The sequence below is a fragment of the Amaranthus tricolor genome, chromosome 14 (assembly GCF_026212465.1).
Source record: "Amaranthus tricolor cultivar Red isolate AtriRed21 chromosome 14, ASM2621246v1, whole genome shotgun sequence".
NCBI classification, from domain to species: Eukaryota; Viridiplantae; Streptophyta; class Magnoliopsida; order Caryophyllales; family Amaranthaceae; genus Amaranthus; species Amaranthus tricolor.
Genome location: NC_080060.1, coordinates 4,505,765 through 4,528,658, shown reverse-complemented (window position 1 = coordinate 4,528,658; position 22,894 = coordinate 4,505,765). Strand labels below are relative to the sequence as shown.

Sequence of the window (22,894 nt, the reverse complement as noted above, 5' to 3'; positions counted from 1 at the left end):
TTGAGACTTTGAATGCCACAAGCAAGATTCATCCTCAATTCTCGCCTTGATTTTCGATGAAGCAGAACCTTCATTCTCTTCCTCTGATTTCTTCTTCCTCGAATTTTTTTTTTCTTCCTCTGAATCCTTGATTTTGATTTTCGCAAGAAGAACAACAATGGTCGTCGTCTTCTTTGTCTTCGACCTTCGAAGGAAGCCACAGCCCTAACACCATTCCTTTCATCTAATTTCGAAACAACAATGTCGTTATTCATCTGATTTCGCTCCTGGTTCTTCAAGAAACGTAGTCCTTCGCTTGATTTTTCTTGAAACGTAACGAACTAAAGCTAATCAGAAGCAGCCGAAATCTTCCTCCCTTGACTTGAATTCTGCCGATTTGGGGAAGGATTGAGTGAGTTTTAGTCCTGTTGATTAAACATCAAATCCAAGCCGAAAATAAAGCATTGAACCTGAATTTTTTCCGTTTCTTGCTGCTGCAAACAGAAGGTAGTCCTTCTTGATTTCTTTCCTTGTTTTTCCTTAATAATTATACTCTTATTCATATACTTTCCCTTGTATAATCTTTCATTCATATGTTAAACCCTAAATGTTGTTGAATCTTGGAATGTGTATGAGTTAGTAGATGAGTCATTAAATTGGAAATTCATGGAAAATGTGTTATTAGTGAGTTATGTGATGATGAGAATTTAAGTGTGGGCTATGATTTTAGTAGTAGATTATTCGAATGATTTAGTTGTGGTTAGTTCAGTGTTCTTGGATGTAATATTAACCTTTTCAAATTATGGTAATGGTTAAATGTTGATTGATTGGTTGTTATTGAAGGTATCTAGGGTTCGTGTGGAAATTATTGGTTGAATGGATAGACTAGCTGAATCTTTCTTTTGGATAGTTTGTTAATCTTGTTTAGTTTCTTGGTTTTGAGTCTAGATGAACATAGAAGTGTTTGAATTGGAAATGCAAAGGGGATTGTGGAGACGTACGATCTTTACAAGAATATACGCTAGTTTTAAATAAGGTTATATATTTTCTTATGAATTTGGGGGTTAGAGTTAGAACTTGCGCAATCTTTGAAATTAGAAATATTAGAATAGAAGATGGAACTAAGATGCATTCTTAGGATGAGATGCAATGAGCTATATGAACCTAGTTGTGGTATCGTATGCTTTGTGGTGATGCTATATTTGTTATGCTTCAGGAGGCGACATTATCGAGGAGCCTTCTAGTGATCGCGGAGTACCGGACTTAGCTTCTTGAAGCGTTCTTTTTGGTGAGTAGTAGCAGTCCCTTAAAGGGTCTGATCAGACTACATTCTTGAAAATAAACTTTTTACTAAAGCTCTTTTGAATAGGAAATTGTTGAGACAAATGTTGTTGTGAATGTTTATGCTGATATTATGATATGGTCAATGGATCGGGCTTGCGAGCTGGTCATTGACGGAGTTGAGGAACATTGTTCTCTGCTCCCTGTTTTGAAGCGAATTGTCATTGAGATATTGACTAGCTTCACCTGAGAGCGACATAGCCTTAGAGCTATGGGGCACCTCTCAAACTAGACTCCCTGTGCGCACATAGATCTAGGAAACTGATGTTGCTTTTAAACCTTTGATTTGATTCACTGTGTTTTGTCGTTTTGGATTGTTACTTCTCATTCAGTTTAATCTGACCTTCTGTTGTTTCCATCTTTTAGTTTGATTACAGATCGGAACCGGTCGGGGACGATGGGTTAGCGGTGTTGGATAGCGTTCCAAGGATGTATATTGAGCTAAGCACGTAGGAATTTGTAGTTTTGCATTAGGATTTTGAATAAATGTAAATTTGATTTGGTTGTGTTGGTTATATCAAACTTGTAGAGAATTGTATGATCATCTTGTGTTTTAGTTAGATGTTTGGTTTGAGAATTAGCTGAGTTAGTTACGTTAAAGAGCTGGTGACCCCTTTTGCTCAAGTTTTGGAAGTGTGATATAAGTTTCTTGGGAAACGAACCTAGTGATGACCCTGTTTACTCAGTCAACGGTAAGTCGGGTTGTTACACTTTTTGTGCGACTCGTAATTTTTTTTTTTTTTTTTAAAAAAGTTTGAATTACATTAAAATAGAAATTACCTCGAGTTTTTTTTAACGACTCCTCCAAGGTTCAGTCGCACTTTAGCTCCGATTAATTTTATGTGTAGATTATGTGTTTTTTGAAGTGATTAAAGTGTTATCGAGTGAGTTTGAGGTGGTTTATAGAAGTCTTAAAAATTTTAAGTCCAAAGACATTTTCGTCATTTTATTAAATTAATTTAAAATAGGGATGACGATAAAATGGAAAAGGCGCCGAAAAATAAGGATCGAGAAGAACAAATAGAGCCACAGTTGCAGGTTATTGGAAAACTACAGGAAAGGACAAACAAATCTTTGGCAGTGAATTGCTTATTGGAATGAAAAAGACACTTGTTTTTTACCTTGGAAGATCACCCAAGGGTGAAAAAACTAATTGGATTATGCATGAATATCGCCTCACCAATAACAATAAGCCTTCCTTCCAACCCACCAAGGTACCCACAGTTGCAGGTTTGTTCAATTCATTTTTTAGATTTTGTTGCTTCAGTGTTAATTTTTTTGGCTTTTTGGTAGATTTTTATCAAGAATTTGTGGCTAACATTTAGTTCTATGGGTTTAACCCTAAGCTCATTAGGAAGTTTTTGGGAATATTTTATAAAACATTATTGGCTTGACATGAAGGAGCTGCATAAAATTTGGGGTCTGGACATGAATGATTAAGTCACATCAAATCGCATCTCGAACTGGGTACTTGAGAATACCTCCTGTGGTTTGATGATGTTAAATGGAGTAAGAATACTATACTGTCTCGAATTGTATCTTATGCTTGCTAGTTCCTTCATGGTTTAGCATTTCCGTCAGGATTTTAGTCGAAAATTTGTTGTCTAACAGAGGGTTTAGAAGTCCTATTTCACTTGATTATTTCAAATCTTATCTTGGGCTTTGGTTGACTGTTAAGGCATTATACCAAAGTATGATGAGGCAGTGGCTATTAACCATGGAAAGGCTCTATTTTTGTGGGTAACACAGTGAATTATATCAATGATTCATGCTTAGACATTGACGGTTTGTTTGGTTAGTGGTATTAAATGGTGGTCATGAGAATGATTTATAATGTAAAATATTATCAAAAATTTCATTTCATTCCAATGGTGATGAAACTTTGATCATAAAAAAGTATTTTTGTGTACAAATTTCCATTACCATTTAATACCACTTCTCCCGATGGTAATGCATTGTAATAAATTTTATGAAGAAAATGAGATGATTGAAGTTGGAAAAGCATGATTTTTAAGGTAGTCAATAGATTTTTCAACTAAAATTACACTAGTTTTCATTCCCATTACTACTGTTTAATACCACCTACCAAATGGGCAGTGAAAGTATTAGAATTTTCTTGGAAGGAATGCAATTTTGCAGTGTTGATCTACCTGAAGTTTCCGTTTCAAATAGTTTTTGTTCCTGTGTAATTCTAGGTCTCTTTTTATTCATGCTGCCAATGTGTGCATTTTCTCTTATAGCTTGAGTATTCAGATTGGTCGATAACATAATTACTCCTTCCATCCAGGTATTAAAATTGATTTAAAACGCTATAGGATATCCGGTAAATTTGTCGTGTATCTTGAACTAGTGAGGGTCACAGAGGGATTGTGATTTGTGATTAGTCTACCCTTATATTTAGTGTGCACTTACTTAAAGCCATCTTTGAGGAAAGCTAAGAATTGTCGTAGTGATAGCATCGCTGGAACTGGCCTAAAATCAACCTTAGATGTCTGAAATGTAGTTGCAGTGATTGAAAGTTGAACTCCTTTGACGGATTGACCCGGAAATGAGCCTTTTTGGCGTTACGAAATGCTTCTTGGGCCGTGCTTCTACGAACATATTTCAAGCAAACAATGCTTTATAGATAACTTATTACGTTTGATAGATCAGGTTTGGTTTTGGTACGTGTTACTGCTTTTATGTTTATATAGTTTTTGGAGTTATGGTGGAATGATGGAAATCGGGTTACACCATGTCTGTATACCGAGTTTTTTGGCTTCTGAGCATGTGCAATTGTTTGAAGTTTTGTATGTAGGAAGAGCCTTCTTTTCCTGTTCGTGTCTGACTGTTGAAATCTGTATATGTCAAGGTATGCTTGAACATTGGGAACTTTCATTGTAGGAGGCGAGTCCACAATCGATAATTGTCAGATTCTTCAAACTAGGGTGAACCGTTACAAAGCTGACAAAGAGATTGATCCCAACATATTAAGAGGCTATTCTTGTGATTTGAAATTCACTGGTATGTTATACTGCTTTGCTTTTGTCATATTGTTTGTTATTATTGTAAATTATCGATGTTCATATTTTGTTCATTCGAGCCAAGCAATATTTGTATGTTGGGAATAATTTGCAAAATTTATGGCTAAACTTGTGAGAAATTGATCGATCTATGCAGACAAAGAACTTGACATAATCGAGATGGCAGTGTATGGGGACGTGATAAGACCAGGGAAGCAATGTCGTTGCAGGTCTGTTGCTGAGATGCTCGGAAAATTCAAGGGCAAAGATCATATGGCGCCTTGCAAAATACCCGACTCTGAAAATTCATGATCTTTTATTTACCAAAAATGGTTTGTTGCGTCAATGTAAAACCACAACACCATCATCATTCATCACATTCTTGTTGTTCGAAATTGCTACTTCATTTCTTTTGTTATTGGCTATTGTTTTTTGCTGCTTGGATTCAGGTATACACTTTTGTTCACATTTTTTAAAAATCTTTTTTGTTTTTGAAATACTACTAAAGCAAAAAATGAAATTAAAAACAACAAAATTCATTATTTTCATCCTCTAAAAAAGGAATAAATACAAATATTTTTTTATATAACTTTATCATCCCCCCACCTTTATATGTTTTTCTATTTATAACACATTTGAAAATAAGGAAAGGAAAAAAAGTCATTTTAAAGTGCTTTTTTTTCTTCCTATAGTAATTGGTATTAAATTTAATACATCTATTTATTCATTGTTAAATTTACTATTAATTTTTTTATTTTATTTTGATGACCATACTATCATTCATTTATTAATGTATGAAATATAAAGTTAATCAATTATTTAATTTTATATTTATTATTTGCTTATCATTTTTTATTTGTGATCATGATTATCAATATCTAAATTTGTTTTATTATAAGTAATGAAATTTTAAGATGGAGAGTAGATAGAAAATTTCATGGGATTTGTGATGTGGAAAATAGAGAAATGAAGGAAAATTGAATTTAAAAGATTTTATTTTAAGTGGTTAGTTTTAAAAAAATTTATTCTATTTTATTCTTTCTCTAGCCAGGGGACTTATTTGGCCGCGCTCTCCTTTATGGGTATGAGTTGCTGCTATCCTTTCCTCCCCTGACCTTGTCCATAGTTTTTCTATGAACGGGATATATTGGGTAGGATGAAATATATATATATATATATATATATTCCAGTGAAAACCAAGCTTATATGAGAACCAATCATACTCAAATGCTTTCTAGTAAATGAAATTTATTTCACGATTAAAACGATTTAAAATAGGAGAAATTGTAAAAAATAAACTAATTTCTACTCAATTCGCTCAAAATAAACTCAATTATTTGTTTAATTAAACAAACCCACATATTCGATATAATTGTTGAAAATAAACCCATCTATTGCTTATTACTAATTCTTGACTTACAAAAAATTGATATCAATCATCGATACAAATGTCCACAGCAGAATTGATATCAATCACAGTTTGTCCAAGCTCAATCTCTGCCACTGGTGGACTTCCATTATTGCTCGCATCTCCCACAGAGATTTTGAAGAGGCAACAATCAAAATTACAATTAAATGTATTATTCCCTGTTAAAAATACATTACAATATACGTACACAAACACAAAACAAAGTCATATACATATATAAGTCAATTAGTATACTTAAGATGATGAAACATAGTATATGATGTGCTTAGTGCTTACCAGTATGGCAGTATTTCCAGAGTAAATAAGCAATGAAAATGAGGATGACAAAGAAACTCGGTACCCCAATCTTGGCAAAGCCAATGCTGCTTAAAAATGTGTTATTGTCTTGAGGATTTTCCATGTTGGTTTTCGCGTCTGAGCTTGGTTGCATAAACTAATTTTTTGGGCTGAAAATGGATGAGTAAATATCGAAATGTGCGTGTATATTTAAAAGCACAAATAACCCTTCAGACCAAAAGAAAGAAAGCAGAGCAAAATTGCTCTGCTTTCTTTCTTTTGGTCTGAAGGGTTATTTGTGCTTTTAAATATACACGCACATTTCGATATTTACTCATCCATTTTCAGCCCAAAAAATTAGTTTATGCAACCAAGCTCAGACGCGAAAACCAACATGGAAAATCCTCAAGACAATAACACATTTTTAAGCAGCATTGGCTTTGCCAAGATTGGGGGTACCGAGTTTCTTTGTCATCCTCATTTTCATTGCTTATTTACTCTGGAAATACTGCCATACTGGTAAGCACTAAGCACATCATATACTATGTTTCATCATCTTAAGTATACTAATTGACTTATATATGTATATGACTTTGTTTTGTGTTTGTGTACGTATATTGTAATGTATTTTTAACAGGGAATAATACATTTAATTGTAATTTTGATTGTTGCCTCTTCAAAATCTCTGTGGGAGATGCGAGCAATAATGGAAGTCCACCAGTGGCAGAGATTGAGCTTGGACAAACTGTGATTGATATCAATTCTGCTGTGGACATTTGTATCGATGATTGATATCAATTTTTTGTAAGTCAAGAATTAGTAATAAGCAATAGATGGGTTTATTTTCAACAATTATATCGAATATGTGGGTTTGTTTAATTAAACAAATAATTGAGTTTATTTTGAGCGAATTGAGTAGAAATTAGTTTATTTTTTACAATTTCTCCTATTTTAAATCGTTTTAATCGTGAAATAAATTTCATTTACTAGAAAGCATTTGAGTATGATTGGTTCTCATATAAGCTTGGTTTTCACTGGAATATATATATATATATATATATATTTCATCCTACCCAATATATCCCGTTCATAGAAAAACTATGGACAAGGTCAGGGGAGGAAAGGATAGCAGCAACTCATACCCATAAAGGAGAGCGCGGCCAAATAAGTCCCCTGGCTAGAGAAAGAATAAAATAGAATAAATTTTTTTAAAACTAACCACTTAAAATAAAATCTTTTAAATTCAATTTTCCTTCATTTCTCTATTTTCCACATCACAAATCCCATGAAATTTTCTATCTACTCTCCATCTTAAAATTTCATTACTTATAATAAAACAAATTTAGATATTGATAATCATGATCACAAATAAAAAATGATAAGCAAATAATAAATATAAAATTAAATAATTGATTAACTTTATATTTCATACATTAATAAATGAATGATAGTATGGTCATCAAAATAAAATAAAAAAATTAATAGTAAATTTAACAATGAATAAATAGATGTATTAAATTTAATACCAATTACTATAGGAAGAAAAAAAAGCACTTTAAAATGACTTTTTTTCCTTTCCTTATTTTCAAATGTGTTATAAATAGAAAAACATATAAAGGTGGGGGGATGATAAAGTTATATAAAAAAATATTTGTATTTATTCCTTTTTTAGAGGATGAAAATAATGAATTTTGTTGTTTTTAATTTCATTTTTTGCTTTAGTAGTATTTCAAAAACAAAAAAGATTTTTAAAAAATGTGAACAAAAGTGTATACCTGAATCCAAGCAGCAAAAAACAATAGCCAATAACAAAAGAAATGAAGTAGCAATTTCGAACAACAAGAATGTGATGAATGATGATGGTGTTGTGGTTTTACATTGACGCAACAAACCATTTTTGGTAAATAAAAGATCATGAATTTTCAGAGTCGGGTATTTTGCAAGGCGCCATATGATCTTTGCCCTTGAATTTTCCGAGCATCTCAGCAACAGACCTGCAACGACATTGCTTCCCTGGTCTTATCACGTCCCCATACACTGCCATCTCGATTATGTCAAGTTCTTTGTCTGCATAGATCGATCAATTTCTCACAAGTTTAGCCATAAATTTTGCAAATTATTCCCAACATACAAATATTGCTTGGCTCGAATGAACAAAATATGAACATCGATAATTTACAATAATAACAAACAATATGACAAAAGCAAAGCAGTATAACATACCAGTGAATTTCAAATCACAAGAATAGCCTCTTAATATGTTGGGATCAATCTCTTTGTCAGCTTTGTAACGGTTCACCCTAGTTTGAAGAATCTGACAATTATCGATTGTGGACTCGCCTCCTACAATGAAAGTTCCCAATGTTCAAGCATACCTTGACATATACAGATTTCAACAGTCAGACACGAACAGGAAAAGAAGGCTCTTCCTACATACAAAACTTCAAACAATTGCACATGCTCAGAAGCCAAAAAACTCGGTATACAGACATGGTGTAACCCGATTTCCATCATTCCACCATAACTCCAAAAACTATATAAACATAAAAGCAGTAACACGTACCAAAACCAAACCTGATCTATCAAACGTAATAAGTTATCTATAAAGCATTGTTTGCTTGAAATATGTTCGTAGAAGCACGGCCCAAGAAGCATTTCGTAACGCCAAAAAGGCTCATTTCCGGGTCAATCCGTCAAAGGAGTTCAACTTTCAATCACTGCAACTACATTTCAGACATCTAAGGTTGATTTTAGGCCAGTTCCAGCGATGCTATCACTACGACAATTCTTAGCTTTCCTCAAAGATGGCTTTAAGTAAGTGCACACTAAATATAAGGGTAGACTAATCACAAATCACAATCCCTCTGTGACCCTCACTAGTTCAAGATACACGACAAATTTACCGGATATCCTATAGCGTTTTAAATCAATTTTAATACCTGGATGGAAGGAGTAATTATGTTATCGACCAATCTGAATACTCAAGCTATAAGAGAAAATGCACACATTGGCAGCATGAATAAAAAGAGACCTAGAATTACACAGGAACAAAAACTATTTGAAACGGAAACTTCAGGTAGATCAACACTGCAAAATTGCATTCCTTCCAAGAAAATTCTAATACTTTCACTGCCCATTTGGTAGGTGGTATTAAACAGTAGTAATGGGAATGAAAACTAGTGTAATTTTAGTTGAAAAATCTATTGACTACCTTAAAAATCATGCTTTTCCAACTTCAATCATCTCATTTTCTTCATAAAATTTATTACAATGCATTACCATCGGGAGAAGTGGTATTAAATGGTAATGGAAATTTGTACACAAAAATACTTTTTTATGATCAAAGTTTCATCACCATTGGAATGAAATGAAATTTTTGATAATATTTTACATTATAAATCATTCTCATGACCACCATTTAATACCACTAACCAAACAAACCGTCAATGTCTAAGCATGAATCATTGATATAATTCACTGTGTTACCCACAAAAATAGAGCCTTTCCATGGTTAATAGCCACTGCCTCATCATACTTTGGTATAATGCCTTAACAGTCAACCAAAGCCCAAGATAAGATTTGAAATAATCAAGTGAAATAGGACTTCTAAACCCTCTGTTAGACAACAAATTTTCGACTAAAATCCTGACGGAAATGCTAAACCATGAAGGAACTAGCAAGCATAAGATACAATTCGAGACAGTATAGTATTCTTACTCCATTTAACATCATCAAACCACAGGAGGTATTCTCAAGTACCCAGTTCGAGATGCGATTTGATGTGACTTAATCATTCATGTCCAGACCCCAAATTTTATGCAGCTCCTTCATGTCAAGCCAATAATGCTTTATAAAAATATTCCCAAAAACTTCCTAATGAGCTTAGGGTTAAACCCATAGAACTAAATGTTAGCCACAAATTCTTGATAAAAATCTACCAAAAAGCCAAAAAAATTAACACTGAAGCAACAAAATATAACAAATGAATTGAACAAACCAACATATATGAACTTGATCAATCAAAATCGAGCAAAACCCAGAAAAGAATATATACCATGGAAATCAAAATTAACTAAATTACAATACTTGAGATTTATCAAGAATAATCAAACAAAACCCATGAAAGAAAAGGGGGAAATGACCTTTGGAGAAAGGAACAATGTGATCATACTCAAAGCAAAGACAACCAGAACAGTTGCAGAAACGTTTGCAGACAACGTTACCGGCAACATCCTTTCTCCAACGGTCAGGGTGACGGCCGGGGACAGTATCAGCTTTAGCCCAGCACAGATTCTTAGCCTTCTTATCGAAGAATCTTGGCTTTCCATTTTGATTGTTGTTTTCCTCTTTTTCACTATCTCGATCTGCTGCATTGCTCATTTTTTTTTCTCTGTTTATCTGATATGGATGCCTGTACTGTATCCATTCACCAATAAGGCAAATAGGCAATATGGTTGCTATCGTAATTTTGGGAATGTAAAAAAAATACTCCATATTGTTTTATCCCTAACATTTTGATATATTGCATTAACATTATTTTAATTAAATTGGAAGTATATCATTTGACTACTTATATTTTTAGTTATAAATTAAAATTGATTAACTATGTCGAATAACAACTTAATAATATTTTAGGAGATAGTGAGATATATGTGTGAATAATCAAAATGTCATAGAAGTATTTTACCTAGTTAAGTAGTAAAAAAAAAATAGTCATCTCAAAAGGCTTAAAAGACAACTAAATCTATGAGTATGATTTTTTTAGTAATTTTTTCATTGGATTTTGACCTATTTCTCCTATATTAAATAGTCTAACAATTAATTTTTACTGTATATCAACATAATAACTAGTTTAAAGAATTTGTTTAATAGCTAACAAATCAGTTACTTTTATTATTTTCAGCTTGTCAAACCAACCGACAATTATATGTCGAACAAATTCATAACCAAAACAATCATCATCCAAAATCAAAAAAAAAAAAAAATCATCTACGATCCAAATGGAGATATTTACCGTATACTCACCTTTATAATTATATAGACCACAGACTTGTGTAATATACACATGACATTTTAAATCGTTTATTAGTATAATAAATTTTATTTTTTTTTTGTTATATTTTAAATTATGACATATTAAAAGAATTAAATATATATTTTATGTTATTAATTCATTATATTATACATTAATTAACTAACATTTCAAATTCAAGTTTTAGAAAATACCAATATAACTCGAGATAAGAGAAAAATAAATGGATTTTCTATTAGCCATTTTCATCTATTAAGCACAAAAAAGCAATTGAGTATAGATTTTTTTACAAAATTGATCAGTTTAACGTCAAAATTGATCACTTATAGGTTCAAATTGAAATTTTACTTTAATTGATATGTTTAAGTATTACTTTACGTTGAAATTGATGGTGTATCTTTTCACTTAAAACTAATCTTTCAATCGTGTATCTTTCACGGGTTTGAACATATATCCCTTATATAAGTGGAATATTTAACACATGTCAAAAAATCAACTCAACAAAAAATTTACCGTATACTCACCTTTATAATTATATAGACCACAGACTTGTGTAATATACACATGACATTTTAAATCGTTTATTAGTATAATAAATTTCATTTTTTTTTGTTATATTTTAAATTATGACATATTAAAAGAATTAAATATATATTTTATGTTATTAATTCATTATATTATACATTAATTAACTAACATTTCAAATTCAAGTTTTAGAAAATACCAATATAACTCGAGATAACATAAACATATAGTAGTGCTTGCAATTAAGTCATCTCAAATTTTAATATTTTCAAGTTTTGTCAAAAATTATTAATATACTACGTAAAAGTATTAGATATCATCATATCATGTACAACAATTGAAGTTCCATTAATTTTGATTATCTGATCTCAAACTTATTTTTACTTGTTAATTTTGATGTACAACTCTTATAACTCTTTTATCAATACATTAATCTTAGTTTAAAAGATTTTGAATTCTTATAAACATCGTCATGGGTTGAACTTGTGATAGAGCATTTTTATTTTCACTTTTGTAATAAGAGTTTGATTCTTATCACCTCCAACGAGAATTTAATTTATACTCTCTCCTCCCTTGCACGTAGAAATTCTACAATTTTCTTAAAAAAATAGTGTTTGACAAATGATTTTTGAGTTGAATTTTTTTTTTACTTAACTTTTAGTATTTAAGTTGGTTAACAAACTAAAAATGTGTTTGGTAATGATTTTTTAATGATTTTTCACATATGATTCATTTTTTTTAATAAACAACCAACATCTAATACCTAAATTTACCGAATATTTTTAAAAAATAGTATTATCTAATATTTTTAATTCATCAAACAAACCAACAAAAAAAGCTAACCATAAAATATTATTTGTCAAAAACTTTTCAATATTAAAATAAATACCACCAATAATTTACAGAGAATGGCATCTTTCAACGTCTAATACTTGGAATTTATAAAATTTGCAGAGCTAGAAAATCATTTTTGGTTGAGAATCAAGCAACAAGCAGCTGTTCCTTGGGACCTTGAGACATGAATCAGAACCAGTAAAACTTCATTACATTTTCATTCTCATATATCATCATCATTATATCCAATAAATTAAATACATTTACATCCCTCTCAGAATGCTGCGATTGCATTTGGACGAAATTTAATGTAAAGCGAAATTGAAGCAAAGAATAAGAGAAAAATAAATGGATTATAGCAATAAATGGTCAAGATGAAAAGGAAAGTGAGTCTGTAGATACGATTAAAAGAATAATAGTTGAATAATTACCAAAAAAAATACATAAATAGCGGGATAAAAATGAAGACTATTTACCCACAGGCTCGATTTTTCAAAAACCCGCCTATTATTGTGGACCTAATTTTTCTGTCGCTATTCGCCTTTTTTTAGTGAGCTGAACCCGTAGATAAATGGACACAATCAACATTCTAAAATACAATCTTAAAAAAATAATACTACCTCCTATTCAGCTGAATTGTCCCATTTTTTTTTTGGCACTATTCACTTATCACTCTTAATTTGTATTTTACTCTTAATCTATAAGTTAAAACATAGTCATATGGGATCTTGTTTGATTCGTCTCAATACAAGGATTATTAATATCAACTTTTTATAATTTTTAATTAAGCATAATTTGAGATATTAAGAGTTAAAATGTTGCCTCGACAAGTGTGAAAAGTCAAATGGGACAGTTCAGCTGAATAGGAGGGAGTACTACTTCATGTCCAAAATATCCCAAATACTGAAATATTCTCATAAAAGGAGGCATTTGACGGTGCATGAAGAATAAACCAGTGAAGTTAAAACTCTAAATGTGGACAACGTTGGACTATTTAAGTAAATAAAATCTAACCTTAGAAGTTGAGCACTTGGTGTATTATATCAACTCATACAGTTTAAAAATAAAAATTAGAAAAATTGTACATTTATAAATAAGAGAGCAGACGGGTTTAGCCGTAGGTATTATTTTAATGTGGTTAACCATCCATTTAATTTAGCGAGTGGATTACCCGTCCAATTTCAAATATTAAAAATATTCAAAACTGATCTCCAAGCCCACCCATTTTTCGAGCCAGGCCTAGCAGATAGTCCACCCATGAAAAGTTGCATCGTTTTTATACCCTCACAAAACCAGAAGTATTATGTGTGTAAAACTAGCTTATTACATTTCAGGAAATGAATAGCACAAAATAAGTCATGAATTGATGTCAAAGCAAAAACAAATGAGGACCTCAAAGATAAGTGATCAACAAAAGCAATATAAAGTGTATTAAGACTTCTACTAGATCGGTTTTATGTATACCTTATCACTTAACGCAAACACAAAACGATGGAAATATTATCATAAAACAAACGACGATTGGAGCAACATACAAATGCTCCCGAAAGAAACCGTTCAATAATGTGGCCTCGGGCATGACACAACAATATAGGAGTTCATCTTAGGAGCGAGATTAAACAGTAAATACTCTAATTTCCTATGCTTCACTTGCAACACACCCAAACTGATCGGAACAGGCTACTTATTGTTACCAATATCCTTGACACCACAAATTTGCTCCTCTCCCATCGCACACATCACGCTCACGATCATGTCCTTCCCCTCCGCAAAACCATCCTTGATCTGATCAAAATAATTACAATATTACGCAATAGAAAAGCATGACAAATCAAATTTAAATGAATAATTTGCAAATTACAGCCTTAAAGTTTTAACACTTTTGCGATTACAGCCTCAATATTTATTTTTTACAAATTACAACAACCAAAGTACAATATTCCATGTCTCATATTTCTCTTAGGTGGAGACCGAGTACATGATAAACTTTAAGGCTATAATTCTCTGAGTATTCAATTTGAATATTGAAGAAACAGTCTCTTATCGAAAAGAAGTGTCGCTGTAGGGAGGTAAATGGGAAAAAGACCAACCTGCTTCAACAAGGTCTCATCGGTTGGAAGCCTTAGGTCATCCTTGGTGCTACCACTCTCGGTCAGCAAACTCACCTGAAATCACACAAGTATAGTTGTCTAAAAAACAAATCTTACATTTAGAAATCGTTAATCTGGCAAAATTCTTGAGCTAAACATTAGTATAGTATTCCAAATCAGATAAATTCTCTTAGGTAGAGACAGAGATAATTAAAACAGACCCGATGAACCGATATTTACCAAGACCTTAGAACCAAACCCAACTCAACCTGACTTCAAAATGAATTTATAATAATGTAAAAAACCAATGTGAAAACAAGACCCGATTCTGAACCGACCAAAACAAAACACCTACATCAAATGTTTTTTCTCCTACTCCCAAGTCCACATGTTTAGAACCATATTCCCATTGAACAAAACCTAATTGACCTAATAACCCGAATGAACATCTCTTGAAGTACCATGATAAATGATGATATACAACTATACTAGTAAAAAAACTTAGGCTGTATAACTTACAAATCCATCCTCGGAGATATCAATCAGCTGGTAGTCATTACGAGAAACATGGGGCACCTGCAAACACAAAAGAAGGCCATCAGCACACGACCGAGACTCGAACACAATACAGCCTTGAAATAGATCAAAACAACATTCATACATCACAGTTATGGGATGATGGGACAATATCTTCCAGCTTCTTCCCATTGAAGATGTCGATAGCAACGAAGTGACATTTGGCATGTCCATGCTTTCCGGTCTTGGAGGTTGAAACCTCAACAACCTGCAGAAACAAATTATCAATGAGACCTTTCAAAACATTGTATTCAGCATCATAACTAATCATATAAGTAAATTATAATCAACAATCTAATGCTAAAGAAAATAATTTCACCGCCTGAACATTTAGGCAATTAAATGATAAAAAATCATCATCATCAACACAATATCCCACTCGAAAACAATTAAAAGATCAAAAATGATATCATAAAATTTCTCCTACTCCCAAGTCCCAAGTCCACATGTTTAGAACCATATTCCCATTGAACAAAACCTAATCCACTGCTTTGGAGAACACTACATCAAATGCTTTTTCGTCGAAAAACTTTTTTTTGTTTCATTTTACTTGCTGTGTTTTGACCAATTGGATTCTGTAAAACGAAATAATGCCACACAAAATACCCCAAATCTGCAAATTAGGCCTACAAGTATCACAAGAACAGAGGGAAAACCCTAGAGAAACCCTAAATAACAGCGAATCGAAAGAACATAAAACTTTTAAAAACCCTTAAAAATTCATAAAAAAAAACAAACTTAAAACCAAATTAGAAAACTTTGAAACAATTAACCAACAACTCAGGTGAGAGCTTACATAGAAGACACCAAATAAGAATCAACAATCAATATATCCCACAAAAACCGATCTTAATCCGATCTGAGAGAAACCCATAAATTACAACAAAATTAGACACTTACAACAAAAAATCATCAGAAGAAAAGCAAAACCCATTAAAATTAGACAAAAATTAATCAAAAAGAGATGAAAAACAAACCTTGCAAGGACGGCTCTTAATGACAATATGACCATTCTTACGGATTGTTCCTGCTTGCTGAGGGTAAGTCTTGGAGGCACCAGCATCGGCCTTGGATTCGAAATGGTGCTCCTCGTCAGACATGATCTTGTTTGATGTTAGGGTTTTTTCTCTGTTTTCGACGGAGTGATGACTTGAAGGGATGGAGCTGAAGAGGGAGGGTTGTGGCGAAAGCCTCCTTTGAGGTTTTTATTGTATCCTTTGGGATTTTTAGTTAATATTTATAAATTAATTCTTCAATTTCATATTAAAAATTGACCTAATATGAACAAATTTGTAATTAAAAAAATAGCTCGTTTGGTAATTGATATTAGACCATCTGAAGTCTGAACAAACTTCATATAATTACCTTTTTTATTAATGATATTTTAAAATTAGAATTGGTTGTATTAACATTCTAAATGTATGAGTCAACCCAATGAAGATGATCTTACCATGCGATTATGCCATACTTGTATTAAAATAAATCAACTTTTGTGAGTTGTGAGTGTATATCGGTGAGGTGGTCTAAAAATAAAGAGTTTATATTCTAATACTCCTTCCGTTTTTTAATGAAGTTTCCACAAAGAATATTTATGAAAATTACGAAAATAAAATCTTTTAAATAGTATATATATTATTTTATTAAATAATAAATTTGATAAGGAAAAAGTCATGACCATAACACATTAAAAAAATTATTAAAAAAAAGTTCGTAGAAAAAATATGAAACCAGACTAATAAAAAAATGCTTTTATTATAAAGTTAGTAGAAAACATATGGCGACCATAAAAAATATAAAAATGTTAAAATAAAGTAAGTAAAAAATATATGGAGACAATAAGCATTATTAAAATATTAAAATGAAGATAAATAGAGTTAATTTTGTCTAAAACTTCTTTAAAGAATAGAGAAAGTAACTTTTACTGATTGTATTATTTAGCTTGCTTATATTAACATAGTATTACACAAGGAAATCGTCTTATAAAATAATATGTATTTAAATAATAAAATCGATTTGCCTCTTTCACATTATTGGGTTCAACTTGTCATTTTTTTTCTTTGATTAATTGATTCAAAGCAATTGTCATCATTTGTTTTCAGAGCATTTGTCATCATTTGTTTTTTTAAATATTTATTGATTACTTTTAATTTGTATTTTCTTTAAATTAAAGTTGAAATATAGTCAAATTATATCTTAATTGATATGTCTCAACGCAACGATAATAATGTTTTTTTAAAAATTTTAATCATGTACGATTAGAATTTTTTAAGATTGAAAAATACATTAAATATATTATAGATTGCAAAAAGTAAATGAGATATTGGCAATAGAGGATTCGATCGGGCATGATCAAGACTTGGTCGAGAACCCATCAGATCTTATGCAAAGAGAAAATAACAAGTGATGTCTAGGATTACTTGGTCTAGATATCTCATAGAGCTGGTTGAATATTAATGTATAAAAATGACTTAAAATTTTCGAATACTCGTTAGGTATCAACAAGGCTATACGGGTATGCTATATTACCCTCAAAACCCCAAACCCTCAAAATTTTCAATTGGCTATGTTCAAAGCGAGTCTGTCAAGTCTTGGCTAGCTTTTCATTACGATTCCCATTAATAGATATCGACAAATAAATAGGCCATACATGACTTCCATGAGTTTCTCCTATAATGAGGTATAACTGTATAAGAGGCATAGTATACAAAATCTTACCTACAATTATGATAATAAAAAATATATTTTTGATAAATCCTTAATAACAATTATTATAAATAATTTTATAAAATAAAAATCACGTGAAATAATAAGTTATTTTAGTTATATTCGATTTTGTACCATCATCATACTTAAAAAGTGGTGGTCACTCACTTCGTTTAGTAGATTTGGCTTTCGATCAACGCTAGCTTGGACACTAGTGGACGGTTCTAAGCCTTTAATAATAAATTCTTTTTAAGAAAGTTCAAAGAAAATTCTATTTTATTACCAACAATGTAATGCAAACTTTATTGGTGCATATAATTTCAACTATAATATCTTATTTTCCTCCCTCTCTTTTATTTTTAAAAATAAAATATCTCCTAATATTCATTTTGGGTAATTATACAATTTCAACTTTTTAATTTTTATTAGATTTCAAGATAGACTGAAAGAAGGATAAGTTAGATGAGAACGAACTTAAAAATTAATTATGAAAAAAGCGTATTTGCTACAACAGAGACAACACCTAATTCTCAATATCAACCTTTCAACTTAAAAGAAAATACTTATTATTGCTTTTTTATAATTAATATAAATATATTTAAAGTTTTTATATTAATTTTTTATTTAAGCTAGTGAAAGTGAATGAAAAATTGAAAATGATTTGTAGATGAGATGAAGAGAGACGAAAAGTTAGTTCAATGTTTTAAGTTTTAACCTTGAAAAAGGAAATACCTTCATCTTAATTTAAACATATAAATTGAGAAATTGTGAATAATTTAAACTCAAAAGTATGGCATTCTTGATTTTTCAGTGCGGATGTGTCATCATAAGTCTTAATTAAAGTCTTTCAATTTTCATTCTCACCTGCCAACCACCCCCAAATAGAAAGCACAAACGTTTAAAGGCGTGATGGAGAGATATGTGGTCATGGTGTTGGCATATGTTATGCCTTTGTACTTGCCATATAAGAAACTATTGTTCATGGTGTTAAAGAAATAACAATGACCAAATCAACATATATAATATAATAACAGAGTTAGAAAATGACAAATATCATAATTACAATACTTATCAAATGGTACAATATTACTAGCATATAGTATTTTATTATGAGCATGTATTTATTTTCATACCATAAAAAGTTTGGAATGGTCATGATCGATTGTTAGGACTTAGGAATATGTTGAATAATATCCTAATCAAACTCTAACTTAAAGGTTTTGAAACCCATCAACTATGCTATGTGGGACAAGAATACAAGATGATGGGATAGAGAAAATGAAATTTTACTAAGCATTAACATATCAAAGTACACAATCATGGAGTAGCACAGCACAAAGTTTGATCTAAACCTTAACCTGTAAAGTCGATAGCGCGTTAGTCACATTCTGACATTTACCTCCACACAATTTTTTTTTGCAAAACTGTTGTATTCACAATGTAAATGGCCGTGTCGAAATGTTCTAGTTCTCAGCAAACATAAGTCCTTTAATCAAATTCAGAATCCCGCCACGCATTTCTGAAACAGACGAAGGCGTTACCTGCTCCTTTACATCAGAATACCAAAGATGTTCCCCATCAACACGATTACTGCTCGTGTACCATTTGCATATAACTTCTGCAATGGCAATTACAAACAATCCACAGTCATAGCCATTTTGTTGTTGAGGGGAGAGCTCGTTCTCTAAATAGGGGATATGAGAGTCCGAGTTACCCATGTACCTTGCTACAGATTCATAAAGCTTTCTGGAATACGCACAGTTTGATCCCCTTAAGCTATCATGATGAACAAATACGTTTGCAAATCTGTAAAATACAAGCAAACTCCAATGAGTTCCAGCCTCAGCTGCAGTAACATCGTCGTTGTTGTTGACTGCAAATATGACTAGGGTTTTAGCAGGTAGATTTAGAGGCTCAGCGAAATCTTTTAAGGTTTCTTCATCTGTACAGTTTTGCAACCAGAAAGCAATTGAAGGTGGTACGAGATAGATGTCATTGGAAGGATAGATTAAGGGTAGATAGCTGAAGTAGAACTCGATAATACGGTCGTTGAGAAAACGTGGTCCACTAAGGATGCTTAAGTCAGAGCGTCGAAGCACCAGGTCATTGTAGCTAAGGATAATTTCGTCTTCAAATGATCTCACCATGTCCGGAAGCTGATAAAAAATACAGAAAACATGAACATATAATAATGTCAGGTGATTTTTCAGTTGAAATATGATTTGAAGACATGGAAACTAACAAGAGGACATGGATATCCAATAAAATGTAGGTCAGATGTCGGGCTAATGACTAAGAAGGCTCCAAAAAAAACACAAACATTTACAGACTACACATAGGACTTGGGAGTTGTAAGTACTCTAGCAGTCACCATCAAAATGGATGCTAATTGGGTATCGTCGATGTCCATCTACTAAGGAAAAACAAAGTATGAAATATTAAAACAATATGCATGTAAGAAATATGCTCCTAAGACTGTATTTCACTTCAAGTATCCATAACAGATCCTCTCATGTACATTTTAGTTTCATTTTCGACAAGCATACGAATAATTTCAGTAAAATAGCCATGTTCGACACTAAATGCAAGACTGCTTCAATCATTATAACCCATGTTCAGTAACAACATAGAAAGCTGGTCTCAGATTGGCTGAGGTGGTAGCTTTAGAGTAAAGAAGGATGCAGGTTATAACAAATGAGAGACCAGAGCTAATACTTTCAAATTAGAATCAACCGATTTCTTTTACGACAAAATTGTGAGCTAGAAGCTTTCTTGACATAAAAAGAGAGAATGCACTACACATGGGATATATCATATCAATAGTACATAAATACGGTCGCGGTAACGGTCGCAAAACGGATTTCATGGCAATCAATGCATTGCAGCCTGTATATCGGTCTTAGTAAACTGAAAAATCTATACTATACACTTGCGATAAGGTGATGCGGCCTTGTTGTTTGCACTATGGTACAAATATACACCAAGACTAACCAAAGGTTCACACTCACCCTCACAACAAGCTAGGATGGCCTTTCTACAGTATACTCATTGTCTTTGGATGATAATATGTGTAGAATGGTCTGTCTGAGCTAGAATAGTAGAAAGGCCTTTATACAGGCAATAACAAATAGAATGTAAAATTGAACCACCCCCTAAACAGCCACTTACAATCAGGAAGGATTCCACCACTAAGTAACATCCCCAATAAAAATCACCATAAATCAGAAATACTTCCGAAAATTAAACAGTGTCAAATGGTCATAATCATAAAATCGCACTTCAAACCAAAAACCTAGCCAAAAAGGCCGCAACCGTAAAGATGGTCGCACTCTCACTCGCACCTCGCGACTACTTCTATCCCTTTCTTACGTTTTTTTTTTCTTCCTGTTATTCCTTTGATTCAAAAATCGTTTAAATCTTTTCATTTACATCCAACAGATTGAAAAGTTTTCAACATTCACAAGAATTAGCATTAACAAGAACTTAGTCTTGTTCTCGGAAAAAAAGTTTGCAAAATTAATCCGATGAGTCAAGAATCGTAAATCAACTTAACATCTCAAAAAGATGAACTATATCTAAATCGTTAATGATTTGATAGTCGAATTTACCAATTAAGTAATACAAAATTGACAACGAAATAGAAAATTGAAGAACTAAGGTTTTCAGTGCATAAATAAAAGGAATACTTGTAATTTGTATTACGAAGAAATTGTAAATAAAAAGAATGGAATAAAAATGGAATAGATAACTTACCTTTGCAAATTGCAGTCTGTAGAATTCAACAATGAAATGCTTTATGCTTCCCAGTTTCCAGAATCACCTTCCTGATTCGATATGTGAAGCAGGAATTTCAGAGAAAAGTTACAAAAATGAAAGAAGGAAATTGGAATAAGATCCAAGGGGAAATATACAAAAAAAAAAAAAAAAAAAATCGAGGAAATTGGAACTTCCACAACTTCCTTGAGTCCACTCGATAAACCTAGTAGGGCCTAAGTTCTTAGGTTTTATTTGGTAATTAATTTATTAGTTAATCTTATATGACATAGATCATAAAACGAACAAAGATAATCATAAGTGCTTAATTTAATATTATAAGTTATCTATGTAATAATTAATCAATTAAGACTAAAAGTATAAATTGGATCATCCTTATAGGCTATAGAGGTGGTCTCACGTCCGTACTGCTATCTCATTTGAGAATTTTTTTTAATTTATACACTTTTATTCTACATTTTTTATTTAAGAAAAAAATTTCAAATTGTAATTTGAAATAATGCACATTGACTTAGTTGATTGTATATAACTCTTAGGTTATGAAAAATTAGCTTTATAATCGAAGTTTTGACTAATTTTAAATTAGTTTCGTGAAATATTTAAGTAATCAAATTAAAATTATGAAAATGAAAATGAATTTTATTTATACAAAATATTAAAGGTTTATTAATTTACTTTAATAGTAACTAAGTAGTGCTATTATGAATGTTAGTTTATGTTATAAAGAAACTTTTGTTTATGTTATAAACTTTTGAAACTAGATTGATATTCAAAAGACATTTGTAATTTAGATCTTTGTAGGATCATAATATTATTAGACGTATTCTAGATTATAATAGATAATTTATATACTATTATCAATAATTAAAGTCTAAATCTTTATTAGCATTGCAAGACAAAGTAAAATTCAAGTAAAGTTCTGAAAATAAGCTTCGTCCTAGATCCAATCCTGGATCTATGGGATTCGTGGATCCATATCAAAGTCCTAACAAATTGGATTTGTAGATATGGATTTGGGTTCATTTGGATCTGATTTAGATCCAACCCGTAATCATCCTTAGCCTCAAATATAAAATGTAAATAAGGTAGATATAGGCTTGGAATAATGTAATATGCGGCGGGGAGGAGTCAACTTATAAGGAATTTACGAATATACCCATGATGGCTATGCCTAGTTGGATGATGGTTATAAGATGATTTCATGAATGTACTCATGCAGGTTGGCATGAGTATGATTTATGATAATTTTACTCGTCATAAATGGTAGGTACTAGAAATAAGCATGATTAGGAATGTTTTACTTGTCACGGGTTCAAACATATTACCACAAAAG

General features: G+C 31.6%; 4 protein-coding genes across 4 annotated transcripts; 1 reads left to right on the top strand and 3 right to left on the bottom strand.

Annotated features, from left to right (window-relative positions):
- Positions 1-2,372: 2,372 nt before the first annotated feature.
- On the top strand, positions 2,373-4,747 carry LOC130800424 (NAC domain-containing protein 92-like). Its single transcript, XM_057663942.1, has 3 exons — positions 2,373-2,550; positions 4,204-4,323; positions 4,480-4,747. Exons 1-3 carry the CDS (start codon positions 2,418-2,420, stop codon positions 4,632-4,634), a joined length of 408 nt encoding a protein of 135 aa, XP_057519925.1. The 5' UTR covers positions 2,373-2,417; the 3' UTR covers positions 4,635-4,747.
- Positions 4,748-7,826: 3,079 nt separating this feature from the next.
- LOC130800423 (uncharacterized) lies at positions 7,827-10,553 on the bottom strand. The gene is made up of 3 exons (XM_057663940.1): positions 10,170-10,553; positions 8,251-8,370; positions 7,827-8,094 (listed from the first exon to the last, which is right to left on the bottom strand). Exons 1-3 carry the CDS (start codon positions 10,519-10,521, stop codon positions 7,940-7,942), a joined length of 627 nt encoding a protein of 208 aa, XP_057519923.1. The 5' UTR covers positions 10,522-10,553; the 3' UTR covers positions 7,827-7,939.
- A 3,265-nt stretch (positions 10,554-13,818) lies between these two features.
- On the bottom strand, positions 13,819-16,308 carry LOC130800422 (eukaryotic translation initiation factor 5A-5). Its single transcript, XM_057663939.1, has 5 exons — positions 16,062-16,308; positions 15,170-15,292; positions 15,028-15,084; positions 14,509-14,583; positions 13,819-14,203 (listed from the first exon to the last, which is right to left on the bottom strand). The coding sequence occupies exons 1-5, from the start codon at positions 16,182-16,184 to the stop codon at positions 14,099-14,101; spliced, it is 483 nt and encodes a 160-aa protein (XP_057519922.1). The 5' UTR covers positions 16,185-16,308; the 3' UTR covers positions 13,819-14,098.
- A 2,515-nt stretch (positions 16,309-18,823) lies between these two features.
- LOC130800421 (NEDD8-specific protease 1) lies at positions 18,824-21,712 on the bottom strand. Its single transcript, XM_057663938.1, has 2 exons — positions 21,541-21,712; positions 18,824-19,943 (listed from the first exon to the last, which is right to left on the bottom strand). Exon 2 carries the CDS (start codon positions 19,932-19,934, stop codon positions 19,251-19,253), a length of 684 nt encoding a protein of 227 aa, XP_057519921.1. The 5' UTR covers positions 19,935-19,943; positions 21,541-21,712; the 3' UTR covers positions 18,824-19,250.
- Positions 21,713-22,894: the final 1,182 nt, after the last annotated feature.

Coding starts and splice junctions, on each gene's coding strand:
- LOC130800424 (XM_057663942.1), top strand. CDS start 2,418: ATGAAAAAGACACTTGTTTTTTACCTTGGAAGATCACCCAAGGGTGAA. Junction 2,551..4,203: donor CAAGGTACCCACAGTTGCAG/GTTTGTTCAATT, acceptor CTTTCATTGTAG/GAGGCGAGTCCACAATCGAT. Junction 4,324..4,479: donor TTGTGATTTGAAATTCACTG/GTATGTTATACT, acceptor CGATCTATGCAG/ACAAAGAACTTGACATAATC.
- LOC130800422 (XM_057663939.1), bottom strand. CDS start 16,184: ATGTCTGACGAGGAGCACCATTTCGAATCCAAGGCCGATGCTGGTGCC. Junction 15,085..15,169: donor CATCATCCCATAACTGTGAT/GTATGAATGTTG, acceptor TTGTGTTTGCAG/GTGCCCCATGTTTCTCGTAA. Junction 14,204..14,508: donor ATGAGACCTTGTTGAAGCAG/GTTGGTCTTTTT, acceptor TATTTTGATCAG/ATCAAGGATGGTTTTGCGGA.
- LOC130800421 (XM_057663938.1), bottom strand. CDS start 19,934: ATGGTGAGATCATTTGAAGACGAAATTATCCTTAGCTACAATGACCTG.
- LOC130800423 (XM_057663940.1), bottom strand. CDS start 10,521: ATGGAGTATTTTTTTTACATTCCCAAAATTACGATAGCAACCATATTG. Junction 8,371..10,169: donor CATTGTTCCTTTCTCCAAAG/GTCATTTCCCCC, acceptor CTTTCATTGTAG/GAGGCGAGTCCACAATCGAT. Junction 8,095..8,250: donor TTGTGATTTGAAATTCACTG/GTATGTTATACT, acceptor CGATCTATGCAG/ACAAAGAACTTGACATAATC.